This window comes from Stegodyphus dumicola, chromosome X2 (assembly GCF_044657685.1).
Source record: "Stegodyphus dumicola isolate Sdum_Otavi_A_Nest chromosome X2, ASM4465768v1".
NCBI classification, from domain to species: domain Eukaryota; kingdom Metazoa; phylum Arthropoda; class Arachnida; order Araneae; family Eresidae; genus Stegodyphus; species Stegodyphus dumicola.
In genome coordinates, this window is record NC_140781.1 from 126,811,653 (window position 1) to 126,839,506 (window position 27,854).

The 27,854-nt window shown below is 34.2% G+C and overlaps 1 protein-coding gene across 2 annotated transcripts in view; it reads left to right on the forward strand.

Moving 5' to 3' along the window:
* The first annotated feature begins 2,123 nt into the window (after nt 1-2,123).
* Nucleotides 2,124-27,854, forward strand: part of LOC118197631 (phosphatidylinositol 4-kinase type 2-beta-like) — an 83,523-nt gene continuing 57,792 nt past the window's right edge. Inside the window, exons 1-2 of one of the 2 annotated variants that reach the window (XM_035369168.2) lie at nt 2,124-2,564; nt 15,638-15,835. In XM_035369168.2, coding sequence (XP_035225059.1) covers nt 2,235-2,564; nt 15,638-15,835 — 528 coding nt within the window. In that variant the 5' untranslated portion in view covers nt 2,124-2,234. The remainder of the gene's footprint in view (nt 2,565-15,637; nt 15,836-27,854) is intronic. The other variant, XM_035369167.2, reaches the window with a different exon arrangement.

Consider the following 27,854-nt stretch of genomic DNA (forward strand, 5'->3'; position numbering starts at 1 on the left):
AGCTTCTTACAGACGAAGAAAGCCCCAGGGCACAATGGCATCTCGAACAAAGCACTGAAACATTTTCCGATCAACACTCTTACCTCCCTAACTAAGATAATCAACAACTTCATCAAATTTGCTCATTTTCCTAAGTCATGGAAGCAAGATATGATAATTGTTTTTGCTCAACCGCAACAAAATCCCACCTTCCCACAGAACTGTCGCCTTATCAGTTTACTTAGCCATCTGTCTAAAGTTACTGAGAAAATTCTACTTTTCCACATCCAAAAAATTCACCCTTCCATGAATTTTCTCTCAGAAGAACAATTCGGTTTTCGCGATCATCATAGCACTTGCCACCAACTTCTTAGAGTTACCAACATTATCACTGAAGGCTACAGCTGCAAGCTTCCGACCGCTGCCATATTCCTCGATATCGCGAAAGCTTTTGACAGGGTAGGACATCGCGGCCTTATTTACAAACTAATCACTCTCAATTTTTCAGATAATTTTATTCGCTTAATAGCCTCTTTTCTCAGCAACAGAACATTCAGAAATAAAATCGGTACTGCGCACTCAACCACCAGAGCAATTAAAGCTGCTGTCCCACAGGGGTCGGCACTTTCGCCGTACCATTTTAATATTTATATACAAGACATTCCTAAAGACCCTTCTGTTCATCTTGCACTCTTTGCCGATTACACCGCCATACTTACTAAAGCCTACACAGCAATCGCCGTAAGAAACCAACTCCAAAACTATCTCACAAAACTGGAAAAATGGCTCACCCTTTGGAGGATTAAAATTAACACTGATAAAGACCAAGGCAATAATTTTCCTTAAGGAAAACATGAAATACTATCCTCCACCCCTGAAATATTTGACGAAGAAATAGACTGGATTAATGAAACCAAGTACTTGGAGTCACCCTTGATCAAAAACTTACCTTCAGAACCCTCTTCCGCTCCGTAGTACAAAAATTTTAAATCCCCCCAGCTACTATGCGACCACTTCTTGGTAGAAGAAGCAAATTATCTGCTACAAACAAATTAATTTTATATCGCTGCATACTTCGTCCAGCCCTCCTTTATGCAGCTCCAATCTGGGGACATGCAGCTAAAACCAATATTAAACAATTACAAATTCTGCAAAATAATATTCTACGAGAAGCTATCAATGCTCCTTGGTATATTCCAAACATCTACATTCACAGAGACTTTCAAATCGAACATATTCAAGAGTATATTAAACGATTAGCGGTCAGCTTCTTTTATTCAGTACAAACCCACAGTAATAGCATTATTAGCACTCTCAGACACTCTCCGCATCCCGGTGAAAAACATCGGTACCGTGTGACATCCTACCCGCATAAGAATTACAACCTTAATTGACTCATTCGTTAATTGTGCGTTCTGTCCAATACCGACTCTACTGTAGTAGAGTCGGTGTTGATTTGTCACAGTAGAGTCGGTGTTGGTCTGTCATCCGCTGCTACATCTTGTAACGACACTGAACTCACTCCCCCCCTTTTCGCCGCCGCTACCGCGGACCGGACTCTCTTTTCCTCCTCCCACACTACTCCTCTTACTCCTTCTTCCAGATTCTTATCAGAAGTCGAGCAAAAAGATGTTTCTACATCTTGACACTCGAGAATAAAAGTATATTAAAAGATTAGCGGTCAACTTCTTTTATTCAGTACAAACCCACAGTAATAGCCTTATTAGCACTCTCAGACACTCCCCGCATCCCAGAGAAAAACATCGTGACCCAAGTGACATCCTTCACACATAAGAATCACAACATTAATTGACTCATTCACGCTAAACTGACTCTGCAGTTTTACCACCCGCGGCTATATCTTATAACGACACTGAACTTGCCACCCCCCTTTTTTCGCCGCCGCTAATGCGGACCTCACTCTCTTTTTTTCGCCTCCCACACTCCTTTCAACCTACTCTTTCTCCCCCCCCACCCGATCCTTATCAGAAGTCCAGTAAAAAGATGTTTCTACATCTTGACACTCGAGAATAAAATACTATCTGTGTGTGAGAATAAAATACGATGTGTGTGTTTCAAATGAGAATCTAACCCAATAATTTTAGAAGCGGAGAAAATAAATAAGGAATATCTGGCAGAACCGGGGAGAGATTATGTCTGTGGATAGTATCACGTTTACTCTCATGTGTGTTGATAAGTTGACTTGTCACAGCTGATGTATGTGTCACTTGCATATAAGCTGAGAAGGGTGGCTAATGTCAACCAATGAACTTCCTTTAACTACATTTTCTACCCCTTATATATCTATTGTTATAAATAAGGAAGAACCACATTCTGAACTCCCGAATGTGACATTCGTACCTGTTTTACCTGTCACAAATCTCGCGTCTAATACGCGTGAAAATCAGCCGCTCCTTCAAAGAATGGAGTCAGATTCAGTTTGTAATTTCAATAATTTTCCTGATGATCCACAATTTACGAGCATAATCAGGGATGCGGAATTTGCAATTGCAAATGACGTTTTACCAGAGAGAATTTATCAAGGTTCTAGCGGAAGTTACTTCGTTAAGAATATGGATGGCGTGGTAAGTATGCCTTAGAAATAATAAATGTCATTATTAACCTATTTATATTACTTCTATATGCTAAATATCTTATAACTTGACTATACATCGCTAAAGTCATGGCTTCCATATGATAAATATTTTGCAACTTAACTATACACTGCGCTAAAATCATGGCCGATTAGCCGTTGGCGAGCTTGGCGAATAAATACCCACCGGCGACAACGGATCCGCTGCGGAAGCGCCAAATGCGGAAGAAAACCCACATGCTTAATTAATATTCTTTGGGCTTACTAATTACAGGTCCGCATGTAACCATTTAATTGCATAAATATGTATTAGAGATGAAACTGCGTCAATTATGTGCATTATGAAAATTTAGAAAAATATAATAAAAATTCATTTATATAGCAATAAATTATGTTCTGCCAGTGCTGCAGATGTTATTTGTGATAATGATTAAGATACTTAAAAACTAAAAGTATTTCTCTTTTCAGGAAAAGTGATGTCAGTTTCAGTAGATGATTAATGCTTTTTTAGGGTACTGATATTGCATCTGTGATGATATTAGCATTTTCTGAACTCTGAAACTTTTGAACCATTAATATCAGCTTGTATATCCTACCTTTTACTTTCTTTTTCAGGTAACAGTGATGATTATTTCTCAAAAGTGTGGATGTTTGTAATTTCATACAAGTTTAATCCAGTTAAAGTTCATCTGGTAAAAGTATATTTTAGGGTACCCTTGGCGATTTTTGGCGGTATATGGATACCAAGTTTGTGCAATTCTTTGACTTGCTATATCGCCGCTACACAAAGCCAAAATAAGAAGACGAAGAATTGCACAAACTCGGTATCCATGTACACATCGACCTATTTTGCACTTAAAAAAATACCAGAGAATTGCATAAACTAGGCTTTGCGCACTCCGTCGAGTATGTCCATGTACACATCGATATATTTTCACTTAAAAAGTCAAAAGAGCACCCAATTCTACAGTAGAGGCGAACACAAAATACATAATCTCAATAAACTACATTTTAAACCAAACAATAAAATAACATAAAAAAGGATTATGCATTAACATTATACATTTAAGCATTACACAAAGCAAATATCCACTTAATTCTGTGGCACGCAAAATTCCTTAACTGCATCCAAAAACTTCCTAAAATTACTTGAACTAGAATCCGTATATCGGCGTCGCCACATACCGTAATTTCCGAAGAAAGGCCGCATCAGCGTAAACGCCGCACTCGAGAAAAATGGCGGGAAAAAAATTAAAATTACACAGAAACGCCGCATCAGCGTAAACGACACAATAGATTAAATTGCGCGTGACATCGTCGTGGGCCGTATAGATGCAAAAACTCAACCTAAGTCCTGATATATGACATACCAGTTAAGAAAAATGCATGAAATGAAACCATAACTCAAAAATAAAGGTAAGAAGTGTATAGCTTCTGTGCTGTTTAGGGACATTTTCAAAAATTTTCCTCTCCCTAATTAAAAACTATCCAACAAGTACTTGTACCCTAACTGATGGGATCTGTATTTGGCAGAATGCCAGGAAAAATCCATTCATGCTGAAGGGGAAATATGTCAGAGTTCGTTATTGCGAGGCAGGTGGAGTCGTGTCCGCCTTTGAAAAAAATTGCAGAAAAGGCAGGGGTGGAAAGAAAATGGGTCCTGGAAGATTCATCGAATGGCAGAGGAGAGAGACTATTCAAACTGATGAGAATGTTGATTTGAAAGGGGGAAGAATGTTATTGTTCTGAGATCTCGTTTAGGATGAATAAGGCATGTAGGTCCGTTCAAGGGAAAGAACATAAACAAAATAACGTTCGCAAAAAGCAACTGAGTGGTCTTTTGTGTGGGAACAGCACCAATCTATGCACAATGACAAGGCCATCCAAACTATGTACAATGACCATCATAGGAAATATTTTATTTTTAGTGCACCTAAACGCCGCATGGGTAGAAAAGCCGCACCCGCTGAAAATTTAAGTTTTAAACATGTAAACGCCGCGGCGCTTCTTCCGGAAATTACGGTAAATTCACAAAAATAAGAGTAAAAAATATCCTACGTGTTTCGGACTGCCCCGAAAATGGCTACTAAGTAAACCTTCATTTACACACCAGTCAATTAATGCATTTTTCCCTTTTCGTTCCAAATCGTACAGAAACTTATTAACAAATTAATCTTACTACATTCAGCCATTCTACCATCCAAACAATGAAACAAGCAATGTACTTCACATGCATCACAAAAGCCTTTACAAAACATTCCATGATTCAAAATTTCCCAGAATAATGCAAACGATTATGCCATAATAGGGTTTCCATAACTTTTAACTATTCAGGTTATCAAATGAAACAACTTGGCGATAATACAAGGGGTACCCCAAAGTCAACTCTAACTGTTCATCTTTCTTTCGTATGAAATCATCTGCTAATGTATACAGGGTGAATTTCGGATTATGGTAACTTGGCGATTTTTTGGCGAAAATTTGTTGACCAATGCTGCTACAGCAACCTGCTAGTTTTTTTTTTTTTGGACGCCATTTTGTTTTCACGAAGTAAAGGCATGTTTTTTTTTTTTTCCAACAATCTGCTAGCCGAATTACGCTTATGCTAGAACTTTTATAGAACAAAAGTGCTTAATCATGACGAAGATTAGGTGCGAAATTGGGAGAAAGTGCAGAGTCGCCCACTGCTTCGCGCGTTTTTAAGAATTGCATATACGCGGTGTCCATGTACATGTCGACCTATTTTCACTTAAAAAACGGCTAATCTTTGGAATATGGTAACAGGTAGTTTGGCGACATTTTGGTAAGGCGATAAAAGTTACTAGCTAGGACTTTAGCAGTGTACATGGATAAAGTCAAGAGTGTGCACAATGCCATTTTTGTGCAATTCTGGGATGTTTTTTTAAGTGAAAATAGGTCAACGTGTACATGTATACAGCGTATGTGCAATTCTTAAAAACGCGGCAAGCAGTTTGCGATTCTGCACTTTCTCCCAATTTCGCACCTAATCTTCGTCATGATTAAGCACTTTTGTTCCATAAAAGTTCTAGCATAAGCGTAATTTGGCTATCAGATTGTTGGAATAAAATGTTGAGTAAAAAAAAAGGTACTTACGTATTAACGCAACCAGACCAAAATTCGCATAAATCGCCAAATTTGGTTACCCTACTTATGGCAACCCTATGTATTATACGTAGTTTTTCGTTACATGCAGATTATTAATTACATGCGGGAGATATGTGCCCTTGAAATGGATGAAAAAGAAAGAAAGCAAATAGGCGGCGAAGGACTTATTGTGGAAATAGACGAAAGTTTATTTGTAAGAAGAAAAAATAACACTGGGCGTGTACTACCACAGCACTGGGTTTTCGGCGGAATTTGCCGAGAAAAGAGACTTTTTTGGTTACTGTACCTAACAGAAGCGCCGTTACCCTCATGGAAAAAATTTGCGAAAATATCAAGGAAGGAAGCATCATTTATTCGGATTGCTGGAAAGGATACAATACAAGTGAATTCGAAAATGCTGGATTTCTGCATGGAACTGTTAATCACAAATATAACTTTGTGGATCCCAACACGGGCGTTCACACACAACATGTAGAGCGCATGTGGGGCTCAGCCAAATGGCGCAACAAAAAACAGAGAGGAACAGCCCGTCATCATCTTGACTCATACCTTATCGAATTTATATGGCGCCAAGCTCAAGCTGTTAATGGCGAAGACGGTTTTCAATCAGTGCTAAAAGCAATAGCCAAAAGATTTCCACCGAAAAAATAATTCTGCAACTTATTCAAATTCGAAACCGGAAGGGTTTAATTGCTATTTTATATTTTAAAACAAAATAATATAAAAAACTGTATTAAAAATTAAATGTAATTAATAAATGTACATTTTCTTTCTATTCATACTTTTTTACTCAAACTTACAAATCGCGCCAACCTGATTGCGATAATACGTAAGTACCAAAAAAAACATGCTTTTACTTCATGAAAACAAAATGGCGTCCAAACAAAAACTAGCATGTTGTTGTAGCAGGGTTGGTCGCCAAATTTTCGCCAAAAAATCGTCAAGTTACCATAATCCAAAGATTAACCAAAAAAATATCCCAGAATTGTACAAAAAGGCATTGCGCACACTTTTGACTTTATCCATGTACACATTGACCTATTTTCACTTAAAAAGTCAAAGAAAATTGACAAAAATCCAATTCTTCTTACTCTTGTAAAAAGCTCCAAACAAATAAGTGGGCGATTCTGCACTTTAGCAACGAAATTGTTTCTTAAGTGCTTATTAGCTAAAATCACGATTGGAATTTTCCGGAAAATGTCACATGAACATGTTTCATGATCTCTCATTTCTCTGAGACAAAATAATCTGTGATTCGAACTGTGTACTTCTCAGATTATTGCTAGTAACCTTTATCGCCTTACCAAAATGATGCCAAACTACCTGTTACCATATTCCAAAGATTAGCCGTATACAGTACAAATTTTGTAATCCAGACGTCCATTATTGGGAAGGATCTATAATCCGGACGTCCATTATTGGGAAGGATCTATAATCCGGACCTCAAAGCCACAGACTTTTTTTTTTTTTTTTGTATGCTTTACACATGCACGTAATGTGTTTACTCATGTGCGTTTAAAGTATAACGGACGGTATAAGCTAGGCTAAAATTATCTTTACTGATTCTAAGCCATTTCAGTTAATGTTGCAGATTGTTATGTTCCTTAATCTTCTAATTGGATCCGGCTTATTATTTTTTGCAGACTGTTAGAGCAATTTTATAAAAATTAAGCTTGAACTTTCGATTATGTCAAAAAGAGTTTCCAATTCTGGAGCTGCCAAAGGATCTACAAAGTGAAAGCATGTTTTGATGTCCATCAAACAAAAAGTAGAATTGCTTCAAAAAATGGATAAAGGCATATCCGTCTCAAAATTATCCAAGGAGTATGGCATAAGAAAAAAGGAAAAGGAACTTTTTGAATATTTTTGGAAGCATCTTAAACAACTTACATTGAAAGAAATGTTTAATAATGTAAACAAATAAATATTAAGCTTTTTTTTTTGTAAATTTTGATACCCTTTAGATCGTAATTGCTCTTTATTTCATAAATTATGGTTTCATATTTTGAATTGTATAATTTCTGCATGCCATCTTACCAGATTTAAATTGATGATCTATAATCCGGAAAAACCCCTAATCCGGAATCCTGAAGTCCCGACGAGTCCGGATTATGGACTTTGTACTGTATTTACATTAGTACGTGTATATCTGTGTATGCTTATCGTATTTTTGTCATTTGTCTTTGCTTCAAAAGTTTCTTTTTTTTTTTTTTTTTTTTCCTAAACTGAGCTATAATTTTTTTAGGACTTGTATATATAAGTATGAAGCCTTCACACAATTTGTTGGTTTTTTAGAAATGAAAAAGAAAAATGATAATTATAAACAATTCTTTATTACATGCATATATATTTTAAATAGGTTTCGTAAGTATCAAGTTTAAAGCAAAAAAAAAAAAAAACCACAATTTGATTATAAAAATCATTGGAATACAGACTACAATAGAAAGAATGCATATAAAAATGGTGATGCTGTTTGTTATAGCTGAAGAATTGTTATTTGCGTGGTTGTCAGAGTTTGAGTTGTTTTGAAAAATTTGGCACTTTCTATGAAGGTTGTTGCATTAATACATAAGCATAATTTCTTTTATTGCGATCAATAACAATAGCTACTTTGGTAAAAATTTACGGTACCCCTTGGCGAATCATTTCTTTTTTTGATGCCAGGAAGGCTCGGCACCAGTTTTAAGATGGCCTCTACGCAAAACCAAAATAAGAAGTCGAAGACATACACAATTTCAGTGTTCATCTACACATCAATCTACGAGGGCCATCCAGGAAGTAGATTACGTTTCCGTCTGTGTCCGCTAGGGGCGGGGTCAGAGCGTTGCGCAGCTCAGTCTGCATCTAGCCGTGCTAGTGAGAGGTTCGTGCTGTGCTCCGTTCAGATACTGTGACGGTTTGAAATGTCTGCGTTAATTGAAAATCCCGCGAGCTGCGAGGTGCGCTCAGTAATAAGGTTTCTGACTGCAAAAAACTGTAAACCGATAGAAATCTATCGGCAGCTTCGTGAAGTGTATGGGGACAACATTATCACTGAAGGTGGAGTGCGTCAGTGGGTCATAAGATTTCAAAATGGCCGAACCAATGTTCACGACGAAGATCGAAGTGGGAGACCCAGCATAGTGACCGCCGAACTTCTCGAAAAAGTCGATGCTAAAGTCCGTGAAAATCAAAATTTCACAATAACGGAACTTTCTTTGAGTTTTCCACAAATTTCGCGAAGTTTGTTGCACGATATCATCAGCGAAAAGCTTGGTTACCACAAGTTTTGTGCAAGATGGATTCCAAAAATCTTGACAGAGGACCACAAAAATCAGCGAATGGCTGCAGCGTTGAACTTTTTGGACGTTTACCATAAGGATGGTAATCGATCTTTACTCGATCGCATCGTTACTGGTGACGAAACATGGGTGAAACATGTGAACTGTGAAACGAAATTGCAATCAATGCAGTGTGGGCACACAAGTTCTCCCCAAAAACCCAAGAAATGCATGCAAACAATGTCGGCAAGGAAGATGATGGCGACTGTTTTTTGGGACAGAAAAGGTGTAATTTTGGTGGACTTCCTGGAAAGAGGCACTACAATAAACTCTCAAAGGTATTGCCAAACTCTCCAAAAACTCAGAAGAGCAATTCAAAACAAGCGCAGAGGAATGTTGAGCTCTAAGATCTTGTTGATTCACGACAACGCCCGGCCCCACACGGCAAATGTCACTCGTAAAGTTCTTGAATCTTTTAAGTGGGAGTTGTTTCCTCATCCGCCGTACAGTCCCGACCTGGCACCGAGCGACTTCCACCTATTCCCAGCAATGAAGAAGTGGCTGGCTATGCAGCGTTTTGATGACGACGCACAGCTGCAAGAAGAGGTAACGAAGTGGTTGAAGGCGCAGGCGGCCGAATTTTTCGACGAAGGAATTTCCAAGCTCGTACATCGCTACGATAAATGCCTTAATTTGTATGGTGACTATGTAGAAAAGTAGTATTTGAGTGTGGCTTTCATCTGTATATAATAAAATTTGTTTCCTATACTTTGTTTATTTTTTTATTCCAAAACGTAATCTACTTTCTGGATAGCCCTCGTATTTTAACTTGAAAAAACATCAAGAATTTCAAAAACTAGGTATTGTGCACTGTCTTATCTTTTTTATCACTATGGAGGAATATTTTTCAGAATTCACTGAAAAATATGATTATCTTTTGAATGGGTTCATGGGTTATAAATTTGTTCCTATTTCTAATGCAAAGGGTGGGGATACTGGAGTTCCTGAGGAAGAAGTCAAACATAAGCATTTCAAAATTATTTCATTTTTTTCTAATGAAGAGCATTTAAACAACTTTCTGCGTTTGGGAATGGGAATTCTTTTATTAAATGGCTCTAAATTTGGCAACTTATCAACATTTTGTCGATTTTAAGATGAATTTGTATAGAAAATTTTTAATTCGGAGATCTAAGAATTTTTCGATGATTTTTTTTGGGAAACATTATAACATTGATAAATTTAACTAAAATAATGGTAATATATTTAAATTACATTTAAGGAATAACATTATAATAAAACATTTTTATTTTCTTTTGCTGTTATATTATAAAGTGGCATTACTTTCCAATTTGGCGACTTCTTATATAGTATTTTAATTTGAGAAATAAACAAGGTAATAAATGCTATAAAGCAAAATTTATGAAACAATTCATAGGTGAAGCAAAATAGCTATATAATTAATTAAATGTTTCGGTAAAAATATAGTTTAGGGTACCCCTTGGTGAAACTTGGCGATATTTGGCAGTACATGAATACCAAGTTTGTGCAATTCTCTGAGTTATTTTGGCTTGCGAAGCTGCGATTTATGCACCAAAAATAACAAGACAAATAATTGCACAAACTCGGTATCCATGCACACATCGACTAATTTTCACTTAAAAAAAATCCCCAAATTGCACATGAATGGCATTGCGCACTCCTTTCACTTTATTTATGTACACGTCGACCTATTTTCACTTAAAAAAAATCCCAGAACTGCACAAACTTGCATTGCACACTCCGTTTACTTTGTCCATGTACACATCGATATATTTTCACTTAAAAAATTAAAGGAGCACCCAATTCTACAATATTGGCAAACAAAAAATACATAATCTCAGTAAAAATCATCTTAAACCAAACAATAACATAAAAAAGGAAAAACATGTTATGCATTTAAGCACTACCAAAAGCAAATATTCACTTACCCTGTTTAGAAGTTCCTTCGTCTTTAGTTTGTGGCACAATTCCTAAAATTATCTGAACTTGAATCCGTATATCGGCGTTGCCTCATAAATTCTCAAAAATAAGAGTAAAATATATCCTGCGTAATTCCTGACTGTCGATGACACTTTTTTCGAAAATCTCTCTACACCACACTTCTGTCTTGATGATTTTCGAGTTCGCTTCGTACACCCAGAGACACGTAAAAATCAAAATATCAATCAGACTCAAACCACTTTTTTCAAACCAGGTACCCTTTCTGATCGAATGCTTCACCTAGTGGCCATCTGAACCTTTCTTCCTGCAAACCCATTAAAATCCATCTAAACGATTTTTACGTTCGACTAGAAGCATATCCTTCCTACATACAGGACACTACATAAATTATAATGGCTACTAAGTAAACCTTCATTTACACACCATTCAATTAACGCTCTTTTCCCCTTTTGCTCCAAATTGTGCAGAAACTTCAAATTAATCTTAACTACATTCAGCCATTCTACGGTCTAAACAATCAAACCAACACACACCACAGAAATGCTTACAAAACATCCCATGATTCAAAATTTCCCAGAATAACCACCCGATTATGTCACGGTAGGGTTTCCATAACATTCAACTACTCAGGCTACCATATATGAAACAACTTTGCCATAATTCAAGGGGTACCTTAAAGTCTACTCTAACCAAAATTTCTTCCTTTTAATTTTTTCATGGTAAGAATTTTTACTATTTAATTGTCTCGGAATATCCAGAGAATATGTATCAGTTTTCTCTATAAAATTAATTTTACACTTTTTCCACTGTTTTTTTTTTTTTTTTTTTTTTTTTTTTCTTTGAAATATTTCTAGCCCCTTTTTCTCTTGCAGAATTGGTACGGCGAAGTTTTCTTTGGGATTTTAAACATTGCAACTTGGAAAGTTTAGAGGGATTTGAAGGCAAGATTTACAGACCCACAATTCTAGTAGGCTCCCCAAAAAATTGATAAAATGAAAAATGTCTTCATTGTATTAACACATAATGGATGTATTTTACAGAAAGTGTGTGATGAATTTCTTACATTTTTGGGAATTTTTGGAAGGACAATGAAAACATAATGTTTGAATGTTGTACTTTTGATACTAGAAGTCTTTTTCTTAAACATGTTTATTTTCCCTTTATTTTCTCAGCTTTTCACTAGGCACAAGTATGAAAAGCATCAGAAATGTTTCTAATCTTTTCGCATGGACAGACATTTATAAAAAAGAATTTTTCTATTAATAAAGAAATGGAAAACTGACAATTTAAAAGACAGACAATGGATCATACACAGGGCTTATGCAAGGCATTTTTCCACCTGATGCAATTTCCGTCAATCCTAAATTCTGCTCTCATTGCCTGACCTAAATTCTAAAAGTTTTGCCATTTCTAGATTTTGTTGCTCGATATGTCACTAAATTCTAAAAATTCTGCCTCATCGGCCCTGAAACCAGCCCTTACTATACATCATTTCATATTTATCAGCTTTTTTTTTTTTTTTACATTCTTAATGCATTTAGTTTTTTAGAATAACAGAAATCTTTAATAAATTCCAAACATTCTAAATTGAAGAGAAAACAAATTGAAGAAAGAAAGTGAATACATAAAAAGGAAGAAGATTATTCTTTGGTGATATGTACAGTTATTATTATGCAAATTAACCAGTGTTTTATAATTTTAGCCTTTACTATAAGTTCCCCTTTCCGTTTCCTCACCGTAATGCAAATCAGATAGTTTTTAAACTGAGGTTTTGACACAGAGTATTGAAAGAAGTAAACTTAGAAAAGATGCTAAAGGGAAGGAAACTGATGTAAATTAGCTAAAATATCAGGAAAATTTTCAAATTAAAAAAGAAAATGTATTTTGCTGTTTGTTATTGCTAGCTTTTAATGTATAAATATACTAATATCATTTTAGAATCAATATCACAAATTATAATTTCTGTAAAATATTTGTAATGCTTTTTAATGGATATTTTTTAAATAAAAAAAACTGTCACCATGTAAATATGTTATGACAAAGGATATCTAACTACTTTTTTCAATTATTTGTAACTAATTGCTCACCCTTGAAAGTTTTCTCTACATGTTGAGTTATAGGCTTTCCTTAACCCTTTCAAGACGGGCGTCCCATATATGCATTCCCTAAGAACATCTCCTACAGCCGGACATCCCATGCACCATGCATCACTAGAGATTGCATTCAGAGGATGGGTGATGCATATACCCATTTTAAGCTGGAATGTTTTTCTGGAGGCCACTAGATGGCATCCTGTGTCCATTACTTTTGAAATGAACACTGTTTTAGGTTCCTGACCTTGAGTTTGATATGTTCTGCCTGACTTTGGTATTTTACTCATCAACTGTTGCGAGGGGGGGAGGGAAAGCGTAAACAGAGGTGGGCTCTTTAAATCACTGCGTGCTAATATAAACATTTGCGTGTCTGATTTATATCGAATTTCTTTTTTTATTCTATTTTTTCCCTTTACTATATACGGTCTTTTAGGGTTACTATGTGGAGCTTCGTTGCATTTTGCATTGCCTTCAGATATATTTCCATTTCTTCTCTTTTTATTTCAGAAAGCCTCCAGTCTATTATGGTGGGAAGGCTCTATTTATCAGAGGAAGAATACCCTCATATGGTTAATGAACTATTTAACACAGATGAGAGTAATGATACTTTTTCTAAGACTTAGAAAGTGATACTTCTCCGTGCTTCGAGATTTATCACGCTCAGTCTTCATTTTAAATTTTGTTACTTCTTACTATAAATAGTCTTTATTGTGTTGTTTTATTAATTTTAAACTTTATTGATGGATTTTATCAATTAAAACTTTGGAATAATTTGAATAGCGCTTCCGAAAATTATTTACAATATAAGCAGTTTTTTAAGTATATTTTCATGTAAAATAAAGAAAAAAAGGTTATTAAGTGCTAATTTTAACATATATAAGAGCTCAAGTAATAATCTAAAATGATATCAAAAATTAAGTTGCTAGAAGTGAAACATTTTTTCTGATTTTTTTTTTATAAAATTAGCCTTAGCGATGCAAAACCCCTGGCCTGTATGGTGACTGCCTTCGATTCCCTTCCGTCACGCATGAGCATATTAAACAAAGGTGTGCCATCACGAAAGGATTAATTCTTATTGTGGATGTGTAAGATAACAACACGAAAATGTAAAAATTAACATAAAATTTTATTCCTTACAACTAACGAGATTTAATACAAAACAGCTTTTCATCTCTGGTGCTTCGACGGCTTATTGAAACTTTATATTAAATGCTCTATATTAACTGGGTTACAACTCCAGCAAATATACATGGAGCTGCAACACTAGCTGGGTTAAACAAAGGGCAGCTAACTTTCAACGCTTACCAATGCATTAATGTCATGCAATCACATCTGTTCTGTCAGTGGCTCTCTGTCTCTAGGCAAGCAGCAGTTAAAGCAACAGCCAGACTTCTATTATGAGTCATGTTGATTACTATTTTACTTTCCAATTTAACTTATGCCAGACATGAAATCTGTATAAATCTTTGAACTGAGCAAATACATGGTCAAAATGAGGCATAAAAGAAAGAATCAGTATAAAGCTAACCATTATTAAAATTTAAATAAAAAGTAACTAATCTCTGAAATATATGACATTTGTTATAAGTGTAAAATATAAATCTTTGAAGAAATTATATAATTTAATGGTAATTACTTGAAAAAAATATGAAGTTGCTTTTATTCTTGAATTTCTTTTATAATTAAGTTAAATAAGTAGATTATGTTTAATAATAAGGCAGCGAACTTTCAGATTTATTTTATGATTAACAATTACAAAAGTGAAGTTCAGGTGTAGATGATTGCTTTAGTTTATTCAATTCCTGTTTGCTGGTAGGTCCTTAAATTTTTCATTGATGGTCATTTAAAGTACTTAATTTTCACTTGCAGAAATGTGTACAAACCCTGTAAATATTTCTAAAAATTTATCATTTAGTTGATATGCAGATTTTAATACTTACATATCAAAGCACTACCTGTCATTTCAGTAAGCGATAACTTGCCTTAATAGCACTCATATTTTTTCATTGATAACTTACTAGTAAAATCTGAATAGCAGTTGCTTGCATGTATAATCATGGCTGCTTTCTATGTATTTAATTAGTCTATTTATTATTACATAGCTATATTTTTGACCCTTTTTGTAAGTATGTATCTCTTAAATCTATCAAGTTTGGAAATAGAAGCTGTCTACCTTTTTTTAAGATTGCCAGAAAATCAGAAGTGGGTTAATTTCCATAAAATGAAATTGTACAAACTCGGGAAAACTTATGGTTAATGTGTAATGTGCATATGTATAGGTAGGTAAATTGTAATGATAAAACAAGGAAATTGTTTTGAGGTAAGCAGATCAAATTTATAGTCTGTCATGTGGTTTAATTGGTTCCTGTATGATTATATGTGGTTGCAATAGAGTCAGATATTTAATGGCAAGTTAACATCAGTAGCGTCTGTCATGATAAATATCCACCAACATCTAATTACCCAAATTTTTATAGATAATAAAGTAACAAGTTTACTCATTCATTGCTAATAACAAATTTATTCATTCATTACCGAGTAATAATGTCAATCATTTCTAATACTGTGTGATTTAAACTTTCAATTGATATGCATTTCTTCCCAAGAAAATCGGAGTTTTCAAGCCAAAGGATGAAGAACCATATGGACGTTTAAATCCTAAGTGGACTAAATGGATGCATAAACTATGTTGTCCGTGTTGTTTTGGAAGAAGCTGTTTAGTTCCTAATCAGGGCTCCTTGTCTGAAGCTGGAGCATCACTGGTTGATCAGAAGTTACAGTTGAATATTGTGCCAAAAACAAAGGTGTGTAGTATATTCATTAATAACGCTTATATTTTATATGTGTAGCTATGCAGTCTGTTGTTATATGAAATTAATAGTTCAACTGAGAAATCCAGTGCAGTATATTTTATATATAAATACAGTCAAAAGTCGTTAATCCGGACTCGTCGGGACTTCGGCGATTCCGGATTATCGATTTTTCCGGATTATAGATCATCAGTTTAAATCTGGTAAGATGGCATGCAGAAATTATAAAATTAAAAATATGAAACTGTAATTTATGAAATTAAGAACAATTATGATCTAAAGGGTATCAAAATTTACAAAAAAAAAAAAAAAAAAAAAAGCTTAATATTTATTTATTTGTTTACTTTATTAAACATTTCTTTCAATGTTAGTTGTTTAAGTTGCTTCGCTTTTTATGTGATTATACATTCTCTATAATTCTATAAACAGACATAATTTCTTGTTCACTTACAAAGTTCCGCTGTTCAAGTCCTATATTTGCTGTGTCGAGAATACCGACTAATTTTTCAATCGAAATTTTTTCATTTTCAATAACCTCTGTCACTTTCTTCGCTATCGGAAGCAAATTATAATGACGAGGAATTTGATTTAAAAAAGACGGAGTACATCGAGATGAAATACTACATTTAGTAAGGAATTATAAGCCAAATAAAATAAAAACATCTGCCCTGAAGATAAGGATAGTGCTGACAGATCAACTTCGAATTCATTGCGCGCACTGCGGCGTTAAAGATAAACAAACATTAAAGTTTAGATAAACAAAGGATATGCCTTTATCCATTTTTTGCAGCAATTCCACTTTTTGTTTAATAGACTTTGAAACATACTTTCGCTTTGTAGATCCTTTCCATATTAGTAAATAAATATCAGAAATTCTATTTGACATAATCGAAAGTTCAAGCTTACTTTTATAAAATTGCTCTAACAGTCTGCAAAAAATAATAAGCCGAATCCAATTCGAAGATTAAGGAACAACGCAATCTGCAACATTAACTGAATTAGATAATTTTAGCTTAGCTTATACCATCCGTTATACATTAAACCCGTATTTGTAAACGTATTTTGCGCACGCGCACACACATATTCGCAGCCGTAAAGGTCTTACGCGCATGCGTCTTGACGCATGCGCAGAAAGTTTGTAGCTTTGAGGTCCGGATTATAGATCATTCCAGATTATGGGTGTCCGAATTAACGACTTTTGACTGTATGTAAATTTTAATTCGTATGCTAAAAATATTGAAATGCTTATAGTAAATCTTTCTGAAGTGCATCATCTCAAAATTAATCTTTGTCATATTATTATTTTGTAATACTGTTGGTGCATCTACTTACATAAAATGAAATTGAAATGTTTTGTCTGATAGTATTCATGCTGAAACTTCCATAAGTAGTAATAATAAAGTGATACTATGGGCCAGGTTCTCATTTCACTCAAACTATAGTTTCATTGTGAGCAGTATTTAAATTAATAGACTGCAGATATCATAATTGCCTTATCAGATCTAGCAATGCACAGTACAATAAGAAAATTTCTGAGAAATCCATTTTTTCTAGCATCAGTTTAAATGGGAGATTTCTAGCTGCAACTTTTGGACAGTAGTTTCATTCCAAACAAATCAGAGTAGTTATCCCTGCAGAAGGTGGTTAAATAAAATATTGATTAATTGGTTTTCTAATTCATTGGCCAGTGTGTGCATACAAGAAGGAACCTGCAGATTTTCAATTTTTGTGCCATTATTTCTGCTAGGAAAATCATTGCAGAAAATTTATTCTTGTCTCAGAGGACACGTGCAATAGCAGAGGATTCCCGGCCATTGCCAACAGAGGCAGTTCCAGCATGCAGAGGATTTTATGAGGGGTATGGTGATTGGAATGAGAAGGGCAGGTTGGTCCATATGGCATATGTCAGTTGACACCCACTTGGATACACCCACAGTGCACCAGCTGTAATGATGATAGTTGAAACAAGGAAATGTGGTAAGTTCGAGTGGTGATGGTGCAGCTAAAGTGACAGCATGCATGGATGGACACATCTGCCGACAAGTGGTGGCACACTCGCAAGTCATTTCTACCTCTATTCTGTCGCATGTTCAAGACACCCTTTATGTTTGGATTTTCCCCTAGTGACCACAACCATTTGCCATTAATTGGTGGCTAGTGGCTTGCACTCGTGGCGTCCATTAAGAAGACTACCATTGATCCCACATCATAGATGCAAACGTCTGCAATGCTATCAGGCTCGAGCAATGTAGGCTATGGAGGGTCATGTTCACAGATAAGTCGTGCTTCTGATTTTCCATTAAGAATTGCAACATACGAGTGTAGTGTCTATGTTGAGACAGGTCCAATCTGGTAGCAATTGTGGAACTCCCCACTGCGCGACAACGTGGCATCATGGTTTGGAGCACAGTTGTGCATGATTCCAGGTCACCTCGAGTTCGTATTCAGGGCACTATGATGGCCCAACAATACATGGGTGATGTGCTGCGGCCAGTGACCCTTTCCTACATTCAAGGTATGCCCAATGCCCTTTATCAGCAGGATAATGCCCGACCACCCACTGCTCACATCAGCCAATGTGCTCTACAGGGTGTACAGATGCTTTCCTGGCCATCATTCTCTCCTGATCTTTCACCAATTGAACACATTTGGGATGTAATTGGATGCCATGCCGTGTTCAGAGGACAAACTGTTGCAAATCGTTAATGCTTAGAATAGGGTGATCAAAGAAATGGCCAAAACTGCAGAGTCTCAAAAAGACAGCCGTGGCCGAAATTTCAGCCAGAGAAATTCTTCCCCCCCCATTTAGGGTATGGAGAAAGTCATTGTCTGATGACATTCGCGCCTCATAACTATGGGGTTTCGTAAATTCCCTTTCATTTTCCCTCAACAGTGCAATGTTAGCTCGATGCAAAAACTTTCAGTTGTGTTTCGCATGATTAACTCTAGAATTCTACATAAGTAACCTAACTATACTGATATGCATATGCTTTATCGTATATACATATGCAAATGAGGTGTGTGTGCATATGTAACATAAACTAGAATGCATAGCATATTATGTATGCTACTTGTGTACATGTATGCAAACAGATATATGCATTTTATGTGCCCACGCAAGTAAAAGCATACACATGTACGTATGTGTAATACTATGTATATGTGAATACTGTGTATATATACAGATAGAGAGACGTATCCATATATCTGTATGTATACATATCACAGATTTAAATTCACAGAAAATCACAGATTTAAATTCAAATATTAATTTATATTTTTTTCTCATTTGCTGTAGAAGTTTTATTCAGAAATACGAAGAGACAAAACGTGATAATGTTTCACTTATTGATTTTATGGAAAGGAACTAATTCCCCTTATAAAGTCAGGACATTCTACGAGATCATCAAATAATTTCTTTTATGTATTTGCTTCTTGTATTTCTTTTGTTATAAATATTTGCAAATCCAAAATGTGGCAAGGAAGCAAAATATGGGAAATGTATTAAATTACAGTTTTATAGCATTTGCTAAAATTTAACTTTTAAAACTATCTCTCATTAAATTAGCATTTACTCTTCATTTCTTAGAAGATAATCAAAATTTAGGTGTTCCTAGGAGGTATTTACTGCTAAGGGATTATTTTCATTACAACACAAAGTAAAAGGTTAATATACCATTCGACAGATACTTAGCTACGAAATCTCACCATCATATGTTTCCCTAGTTTAGGGAAAAGACACAGCAGAAAAGAGAAAAAAAATCCTTTGTATTATTCCCTAGTCTCTTATCTGAGAATTAACAAAGGCGACCTTAAGGAAAGGTTTCAAAACAGTAATAGTTTCCCTTTACAATTGCAGCTAAAAAGGGGTGGAAATGAATTTGGATTACCCTTCCTTGTAAGTGAAACCTTTTCTAACTCCCCAGTCTTTCAAAGGTTAACAGGGAATGGAGAGCCATTCCTCAGGACACCATCTATAGTCTCATTGATTCTATACCTCTATTCATCTTGCTTCATGTATCCCCATCCATGGTGGTCCTACGACCTTTTTTTTTTTTTTTTTTTTTGTAGCTGATTGATATGCATGAAATTAACTCAGAGTTTAGCCATTTAATGGTATCAAAATGTGTACTTTTTTCATTAACAATTACTATAAAATTAGAAGCAATGTTAACTCTTCTTTGTACTCGGGGTTTTTTTTTTTTTTTTTTAGTTTTCAATTTCTTTGTTTGTATTTTCATGTATATGAATTCAAATTACCTATTAGCGTATTTAGACCAGTGTACCACTGAGAAATGAAGTTTTAGACATGGTAGCTATGTCTTAGATTGGTTTGCTAAGTATTTGTTACGTAATGCTATACTCTACTTTTTGTATAATGTATCATAAAATGTATTCAAAATTTAAGCATTACTCAATAGGGCACTGTTTAAAGCACCTAATGTAATCACCTAACACACTATATTATCTTATTTTGGTACTTACGTATTATCCCAACCAGGTTGGCGCGATTTGTAAGTTTGAGTAAAAAAGTATGAATAGAAAGAAAATGTGCATTTATTAATTACAGATAATTTTTAATACAGTTTTTTTATATTATTTTGTTTTAAAATATAAAATAGCAATTAAACCCTTCCGGTTTCGAATTTGAATAAGTTGCAGAATTATTTTTTCGGCCGCTTTTTGGCTATTGCTTTTAGCACTGATTGAAAACCGTCTTCGCCATTAACAGCTTGAGCTTGGCGCTATATAAATTCGATAAGGTATGAGTCAAGATGATGACGGGCTGTTCCTCTCTGTTTTTTGTTGCGCCATTTGACTGAGCCCCACATGCGCTCTACATGTTGTGTGTGAATGCCCGTGTTGGGATCCACAAAGTTATATTTGTGATTAACAGTTCCATGCAGAAATCCAGCATTTTCGAATTCACTTGTATTGTATCCTTTCCAGCAATCCGAATAAATGATGCTTCCTTCCTTGATATTTTCGCAAATTTTTTCCATGAAGGTAACGGGCTTCTGTTAGGTACAGTAACCAAAAAAGTTTTTCTTTTCTCGGCAAATTCCGCCGAAAACCCATTGCTGTGGTAGTACACGCCCAGTGTTATTTTTTCTTCTTACAAATAAACTTTCGTCTAAACACATAGGGTTGCCGTAAGTAGGGTCGCCAAATGTGGCGATTTATGCAAATTTTGGCCTGGTTGCATTAATACGTAAGAACCCTTATTTTTGTTTCACTCATATATCACCTATTAACATCATTCTTAAATGACTATGTTTTATAAAATGCTTTGCATTGCTGAATGGTTAAAATGCAAACCAACATAAAATGTAATGCATCACTTGTAGCATTGCATTAAGGCACCATTTAAAAAATATATCACATTTAGTTATATTTAGCTTATAGTATTACTTGTCATTGCTCTGTTTCATAATTAAAGTATTATACTCTACAATATGTATCTTATTACTAAATGTACTACAGTACAAAGTCCGTAATCCAGACGTCCATTATCCGGAATGATCTATAATCCGGACCTCAAAACTACAAACTTTTTTTTTGTATGCTTTGCGGGTTAATGCTCGTTTACGAATGTGCGTTGGGAGGATATGTCTCCAGATATGTTAAAAAATGCTTGGCATAATTTATGGCCAGCTACTATATTTCATGGTGAGGACGATGAAGATGATAGCCGTGAATTTGAAGGTTTTCGGACATCGCAAACTAAAGGTGAAATTTTCCAGTTATTGGATTTAGTAAAGAAATGTGGAGAAGTGTTAATAAATGAAGATGATATAACAGAAGTTTTTCATTGCCACGACAATGCCCTAATCATCAATCAATTAATGGATGCCAAAATCTGTAGTATGATTCTAGATCCAGAAAATACCGCTTCCGATAGTGAAGAAAGTGACAGAGAGGCTATTGAAAACAAAAACATTTTGATTGACAAGTTAGTCGGTATTCTCGACACAGCAATTACAGGATTTGAGCAGTGGAACTTTGTAACTGAATAAGAAATTATGTCTGTTTATAGAATTTAAGAGAAAGCACAAAAAACGAAGCAACTTAAACAATTTACATTGAAAGAAATGCTTAATAAAGTTGACAAATAAATATTAAGCTTTTTTTTTTGTAAATTTTAATACCCTTTAGATCATAATTGCTCTTTATTTCATAAATTACATTTTCATATTTTGAAATATATAATTTCTGCATGCCACCTTACCAGATTTAAATTGATGATATATAATCCGGAAAAACCCCTAATCTGGAATCGCCGAAGTCCCGACGAGTCCGGATTACGGACTTTGTACTGTATATTATTGTACTATTATATCATACACTGACGTTTTGCTTATTGTTGTGTCATATTTAATTTCTGCATTATATTATTCCTCTTATACCAGGTTTAAAATATTATGTTGGTTCACAATATGAAATTCTGACTGTTTAAAAATGCATTAAAATACTAATTATATGCTTCTGTGATGGTTCACATAACGTAATTACCAACAGTGTGTATGCTTGATTAATGATCAACACATATTACACTATTTTATTGTGAGATGTAACACATCACATATATATAGAAATGCATCTATTATCACTTTTTGTGTTTTAATAATTTAAAAATATATATCTGTGTGTTCTTATTTATGTATTTCTAGCACTTATAGAAATTGACATGACTTTTATGTATATGATATATATATATATATATATATATATATATATATATATATATATATATATATATATATATATATATATATTGTATTACGTGGCAGTCCACTCAAGATTATCATAACTTAACTTTAGATGGAGCACAGTCTTATGTATCCTGTGTAGCAATTTATGCAAGATGTCTTTGTTATCATTTTCGTAACTTTCCCGATTAAGAACAATTAATGGCGTTTGGTCTTTCAGCCACTACCCTATTATGGTGGCTGTGTGTTGTTTTTTCCACTGATCAGGCATCATTCCGTTTGGTTTTACCTTAAATCGGAAGCCTAGTTAGTAGTGCATAACCATAACCTACTCAGCTGAAGTTGTTCTCGCTCTGTATTATGTATATCATTTTGAAATAAAGATAACTTATTGTTCGTTACTGTCTCTCTATGTTTGCCGAGTTTCATCACTTTCTGGCCACTCCTTCTTGGTGTTGCCTTTTTAGGTAGCGTATGAGAGTTGAATGTTTGAATATCAAAAGGATATAATAAACTTATTGGGGGAGAGAAGAATATTTCAGTTTAAAAGTAAACATGGCGTACTTGGGAGGAGACTAAATATGCCATTTTGTGTATATTACATAAATTTTGAGCATAATTAATGGACAAAAGGCTAATGGTTTTAATGCAGTCAATTAATAAACAAGTGCTAAAGTCTGAGCGGGATGGGAGATCATAAAATGCTTTAGTTAAAAAAAAATGGGGACATCCTAGCTATGCAGTCACTTTTTAACTGTATAAGTTTTGGTTATTTGTCAGTTTTTTCAGGGATGGGGATTAATTGCCAAATGGTATAGCAAAACCATAACCAAAGCCAATTATAGGAACCAGTTATATAGTTTCTAATCCACCAGGAGTTAAATGTTCCTTAAGCTTCCAATTTCAAGTAGTAATATTTTCAAAAGCAAAATTTTTTATTTTGTGAATTGCATTCTAGTAAAACTGCTTTGCCATGTTAAATGCCATGATTGAACCCCTTGATGCCATGATAAATGCCATGCTTGAACTTTTTTCCATGATAAATTCATGGTCTTGTTCTGATTAGGTCAGATAAGTGAGATTAACCACAGTTGTTATGCTTACTGAAGAGTAAAAAACTTCTTAGCTCTCTCTTTCTCTCTTTTTTTTTTTTTTTTTTTTTTTTTTTTAAAGGAAATGTTCAAGATTCAGATATGTTTTTAATCTTTAGAATTTCATTTACTAATTAACTGAAGACTAAATTTTGATACAGTCAAACATCGTTAATTCGGACACCCATAATCCGGACCTCAAAGCTACAAACTTTCTGCGCATGCGTCGCTTTGACGTGACGCGTAAGACCTTTACGGCTGCGAATTTGCGTGTGCGCGTGCGCAAAATACGTTTATGAATGCACGTTTAATGTATAACTGACGGTATAAGCTAAGCTCTAATTATCTATTTCAGTTAATGTTGCAGATTGCGTTGTTCCTTAATCTTCGAATTGGATCCGGCTTATTATTTTTTGCAGACTGTTAGAGCAATTTTATAAAAGTAAGCTTGAACTTTCGATTATGTCAAATAGAATTTCCGATTCATATTTACTAATATGTAACGGATCTACAAAGCGAAAGAATGTTTCGGAGTCCATTAAACAAAAAGTGGAATTGCTGCAAAAAATGAATAAAGGCATATCCTTTGTTTATCTAAACTTTAATGTTTGTTTATCTAAACTTTGTTTATCTTTAACGCCATAGCGCACGCAATTAATTGGAAGTTGATCTGTCAGCACTATCCTTATCTTCAGGGCAGATGTTTTTATTTTATTTGGCTTATAATTGCTTACTAAATGTAGTATTTCATTTCGATGTACTCCGTATTTGATATGATTTAAATCAAATGCCTCGTCATTATAATTTGCTTCTGATAGCGAAGAAAGTAACAGAGGTTATTGAAAACGAAAAAATTTCGATTGACAAATTAGTCGGTATTCTCGACACAGCAATTATAGGGAACTTGAACAGCGGAACTTTGTAACTGAACAAGAAATTATGTCTTTATAGAATTAAAGAGAATGTATTATCACATAAAAAACGAAGCAACTTAAACAACTTATGTTGAAAGAAATGTTTAGTAAAGTAAACAAATAAATATTAAGCTTTTTTTTTTGTAAATTTTGATTCCCTTTAGATCATAATTGTTCTTAATTTCATAAATTACGGTTTCATATTTTTAATTTTATAATTTCTGCATGCCATTTTACCAGATTTAAATTGATGATCTATAATCCGGAAAAATCGATAATCCGGAATCGCCGAAGTCCCGACGAGTCCGGATTAACGACTTTTGACTGTATTAAACTAAATCAGATTTGCAATTTTAAGAATCTATTGCATTTTAGCATTTCAAAAGGTTTTGCTCTGCGGTTCTCAACCCTTTGACTAACGCATACCATCTAAACAAAAATTGAAAAATGTTAGTAACACTACATTTTATAATGATTATTTTTCAATTTCTCAACAGAAATATTAATATATATATATATATATATTGTCATTTGCACAACTTATTGTTTATTTGTATTAAATATGCACACATAAAAATGTTAGATTAAAAATTGGTTACCATTTTTATTATCAAAATTTAAGTTATAATACATTAATTCTAAAATATAGTACAAAATTTGGGCTTGTTGAAGAGAGATCAATTTCTTCGGTTAGGCAACTTTTTAAAAGTGATAAAAAGCTTAAAATATTATTATCCAGTTCTTTGATTATTAGCTCGAGTATTTATATCATTGTATTTATTTTATCTGTAATAGTAAACAAATTAACACTTTCTGCTTGTAATCCCAAATTTAATTAATTTAACTTTCCAAAAATATCGGCTAAATGTGCCAACCATAATTCACTAAATAAAAATTTTGCAATTCAAATTTTAAATCACAGAAGAAAATTTGAACTCCTGATCGAAATTCAAAAGTGATTTAAAACTTTGCCTCTGGATAACTGCATTACTTCAGAATGCAACAAAAGCATTTCATGTTCACTTCCCCTCTCTTGGCATAAAATTATAAATATTTTTTAATTTAAAGCCTGGCTTTTAATAAAATTAACAATTTTCACAACTTGATTCAAAACATTTTTCAGGTTTTCTCATATTGTTTTGGCTACTAAATCTTCACGATGAATAGACATAAAAAAGTAGAAATAACACTGGAATGTTTTCCTGTTAAAGCCCGAGCTCCATCACTGGATCCGGCAATGCACTTATTCCAAAGAATATTATTCTCAGACAAAATTGTCAATTACTTTGAAAATGTTATTTGCAGTTGCTTTATCAGATTATGGAGAGATTCACAACATAAATACTCTTCGGAAATTTGCTTATCTTCTTTGAAACATATGTAAACTAATAATTGAACAAAGTTCATTATATCAGTATTTTCATTCATTTGCAATGTGAAATACTGTGTTTTATTTCTTGATAAGTGTCTCTTTTTTATGGAATTTGCCATTTCATGAATTCGTCCACTTACTGTATCATTTGATAATGGAATATTATTAAGTTCATTAGCCGCTTTTTCTTTCCATAATGTTAAAACAATATCTTTAGCTGCTGGTAATATGAGGTTTTCTCCAATAGTGTGAGCATGCCCAGTCTTTTCAATTCTTAGGCATACTAGCCCCCAAAGCGTTTTCACTTAAAGTAACAAAATCTTTCATTACTACTTGTTTACTATTTTTGAACTTAGATAATTTCCCATTAAAATACTCTTCAGATTTAGCCTTATATTGCCATGCTTAAATTCAAGGTGTCTTTTAAGAAACGGCGGTTTCATACTTGATCGGATAATAAATAGTTCACAGCAAACAGCATATTGAGATTGATGGTCCATTTCATCTCCATTCCAAGTAAACCCAAATGATAAATAACTTTCATTGTATTTTTTATAAACAATTTTTCTTTTCAATATTCTTAATGCTACTAGATTGTCCTGGATCCATCACCCCTGAATCATCACTTTTCCGCTTAGTCAATCCTTTCCATTTTAAAAATCTAGGTTTGTTTTACTATTTTTTTCACAAATATTGCAATACACAATATGTTACAAGTTCCCAAAATCAAACATGGATGAAATGAAACCTACATTTGTGCTCTTTCCAAAGAAAATTATTCATATCAAGTTATTAAAAAAATGCTGTGAAAGCCAGAATTTTTTGATATCTAAAGTAGATAATACTGTCAACAAGAAAAGAAGAAAAATGTCAGAGCCTGGCTTCAAGTTAAAAAATTGTTCCAGGTATAATTCCAATGAAGAAATGGAATGTTTCGAACGTTGCAGAGGTAAGAACTTTAGTGTTAAACGAAATTCCAAGAACTCAAGGACAGTTGCTAAGTCATTAAAATTCTCAGTATAAACTGTAAACAAAGTGATTAATGCTGATTTGAATCTTAAAAAGTAAAAAAAACACAATGTAAATCGTCTTTCTCCATGACATTTCGCCAAATGCAGAACACGCCAAAGAAATTCTTTAAGAAAAACATTTATCCAGGGAAAAAAATTGAAAAATGATGTCACAACTTATGAATTTTGGGTGTATTTAAATGACTGCAATAAAAATGATCCATTTATTATCATCCAGATAAGATAAAACCTTAGAACATGGTTCAAAGAATCTAAAGAATGATTTTCAAAGGGATTTATGATTGCTGCTGGTTTTTCATTTAATGGCAAATTAAATCTAAGAGAGTGGAGAAGAATGTTAAGATCAACTGCACATATTATCAGGAACATATTTTATACCCAATTTTCAAATATCAAGTACCTTCTGTTTACCCACAGTGTGATCAATCAGTAGAACTGCATCAAGACAAAAAAGCAGCCATGTTTCAAAACCCATTGTTAATTTCCTGAAAAAATGGAATAAGAAATGGGTATCAAGACCATACTCTTCATTCTTATCCCTACTAAATCTTCTGTGGATTTTTGCACTTTTGGACTTTTAAATCTTTTGCATCAAAGTCACCCCAAACACCCGAGCATTCAGACATCGGCTGGACGCCCGAAACGCCTGAATAATTTCCTACACAGTGCTTTCCCCCATCGCGTTACTGCATTACTCATTGCTTTCAGGTGTTGTTAAATCACATGTCAATCATTCTTTTGAAGCTACTAAAAGTAGCTTCCTTGTTTCCTTTGTTCCTTCCTTTCCTTTGTTTACTGTCAATGTTCAGCTTTTGATGCCCGAAGTATCAATCCTGTCCCAAGGGGGAACTTCACACAGTGTCAAAGCGTCAAAGAAAGAAGTTCTCATTTTACT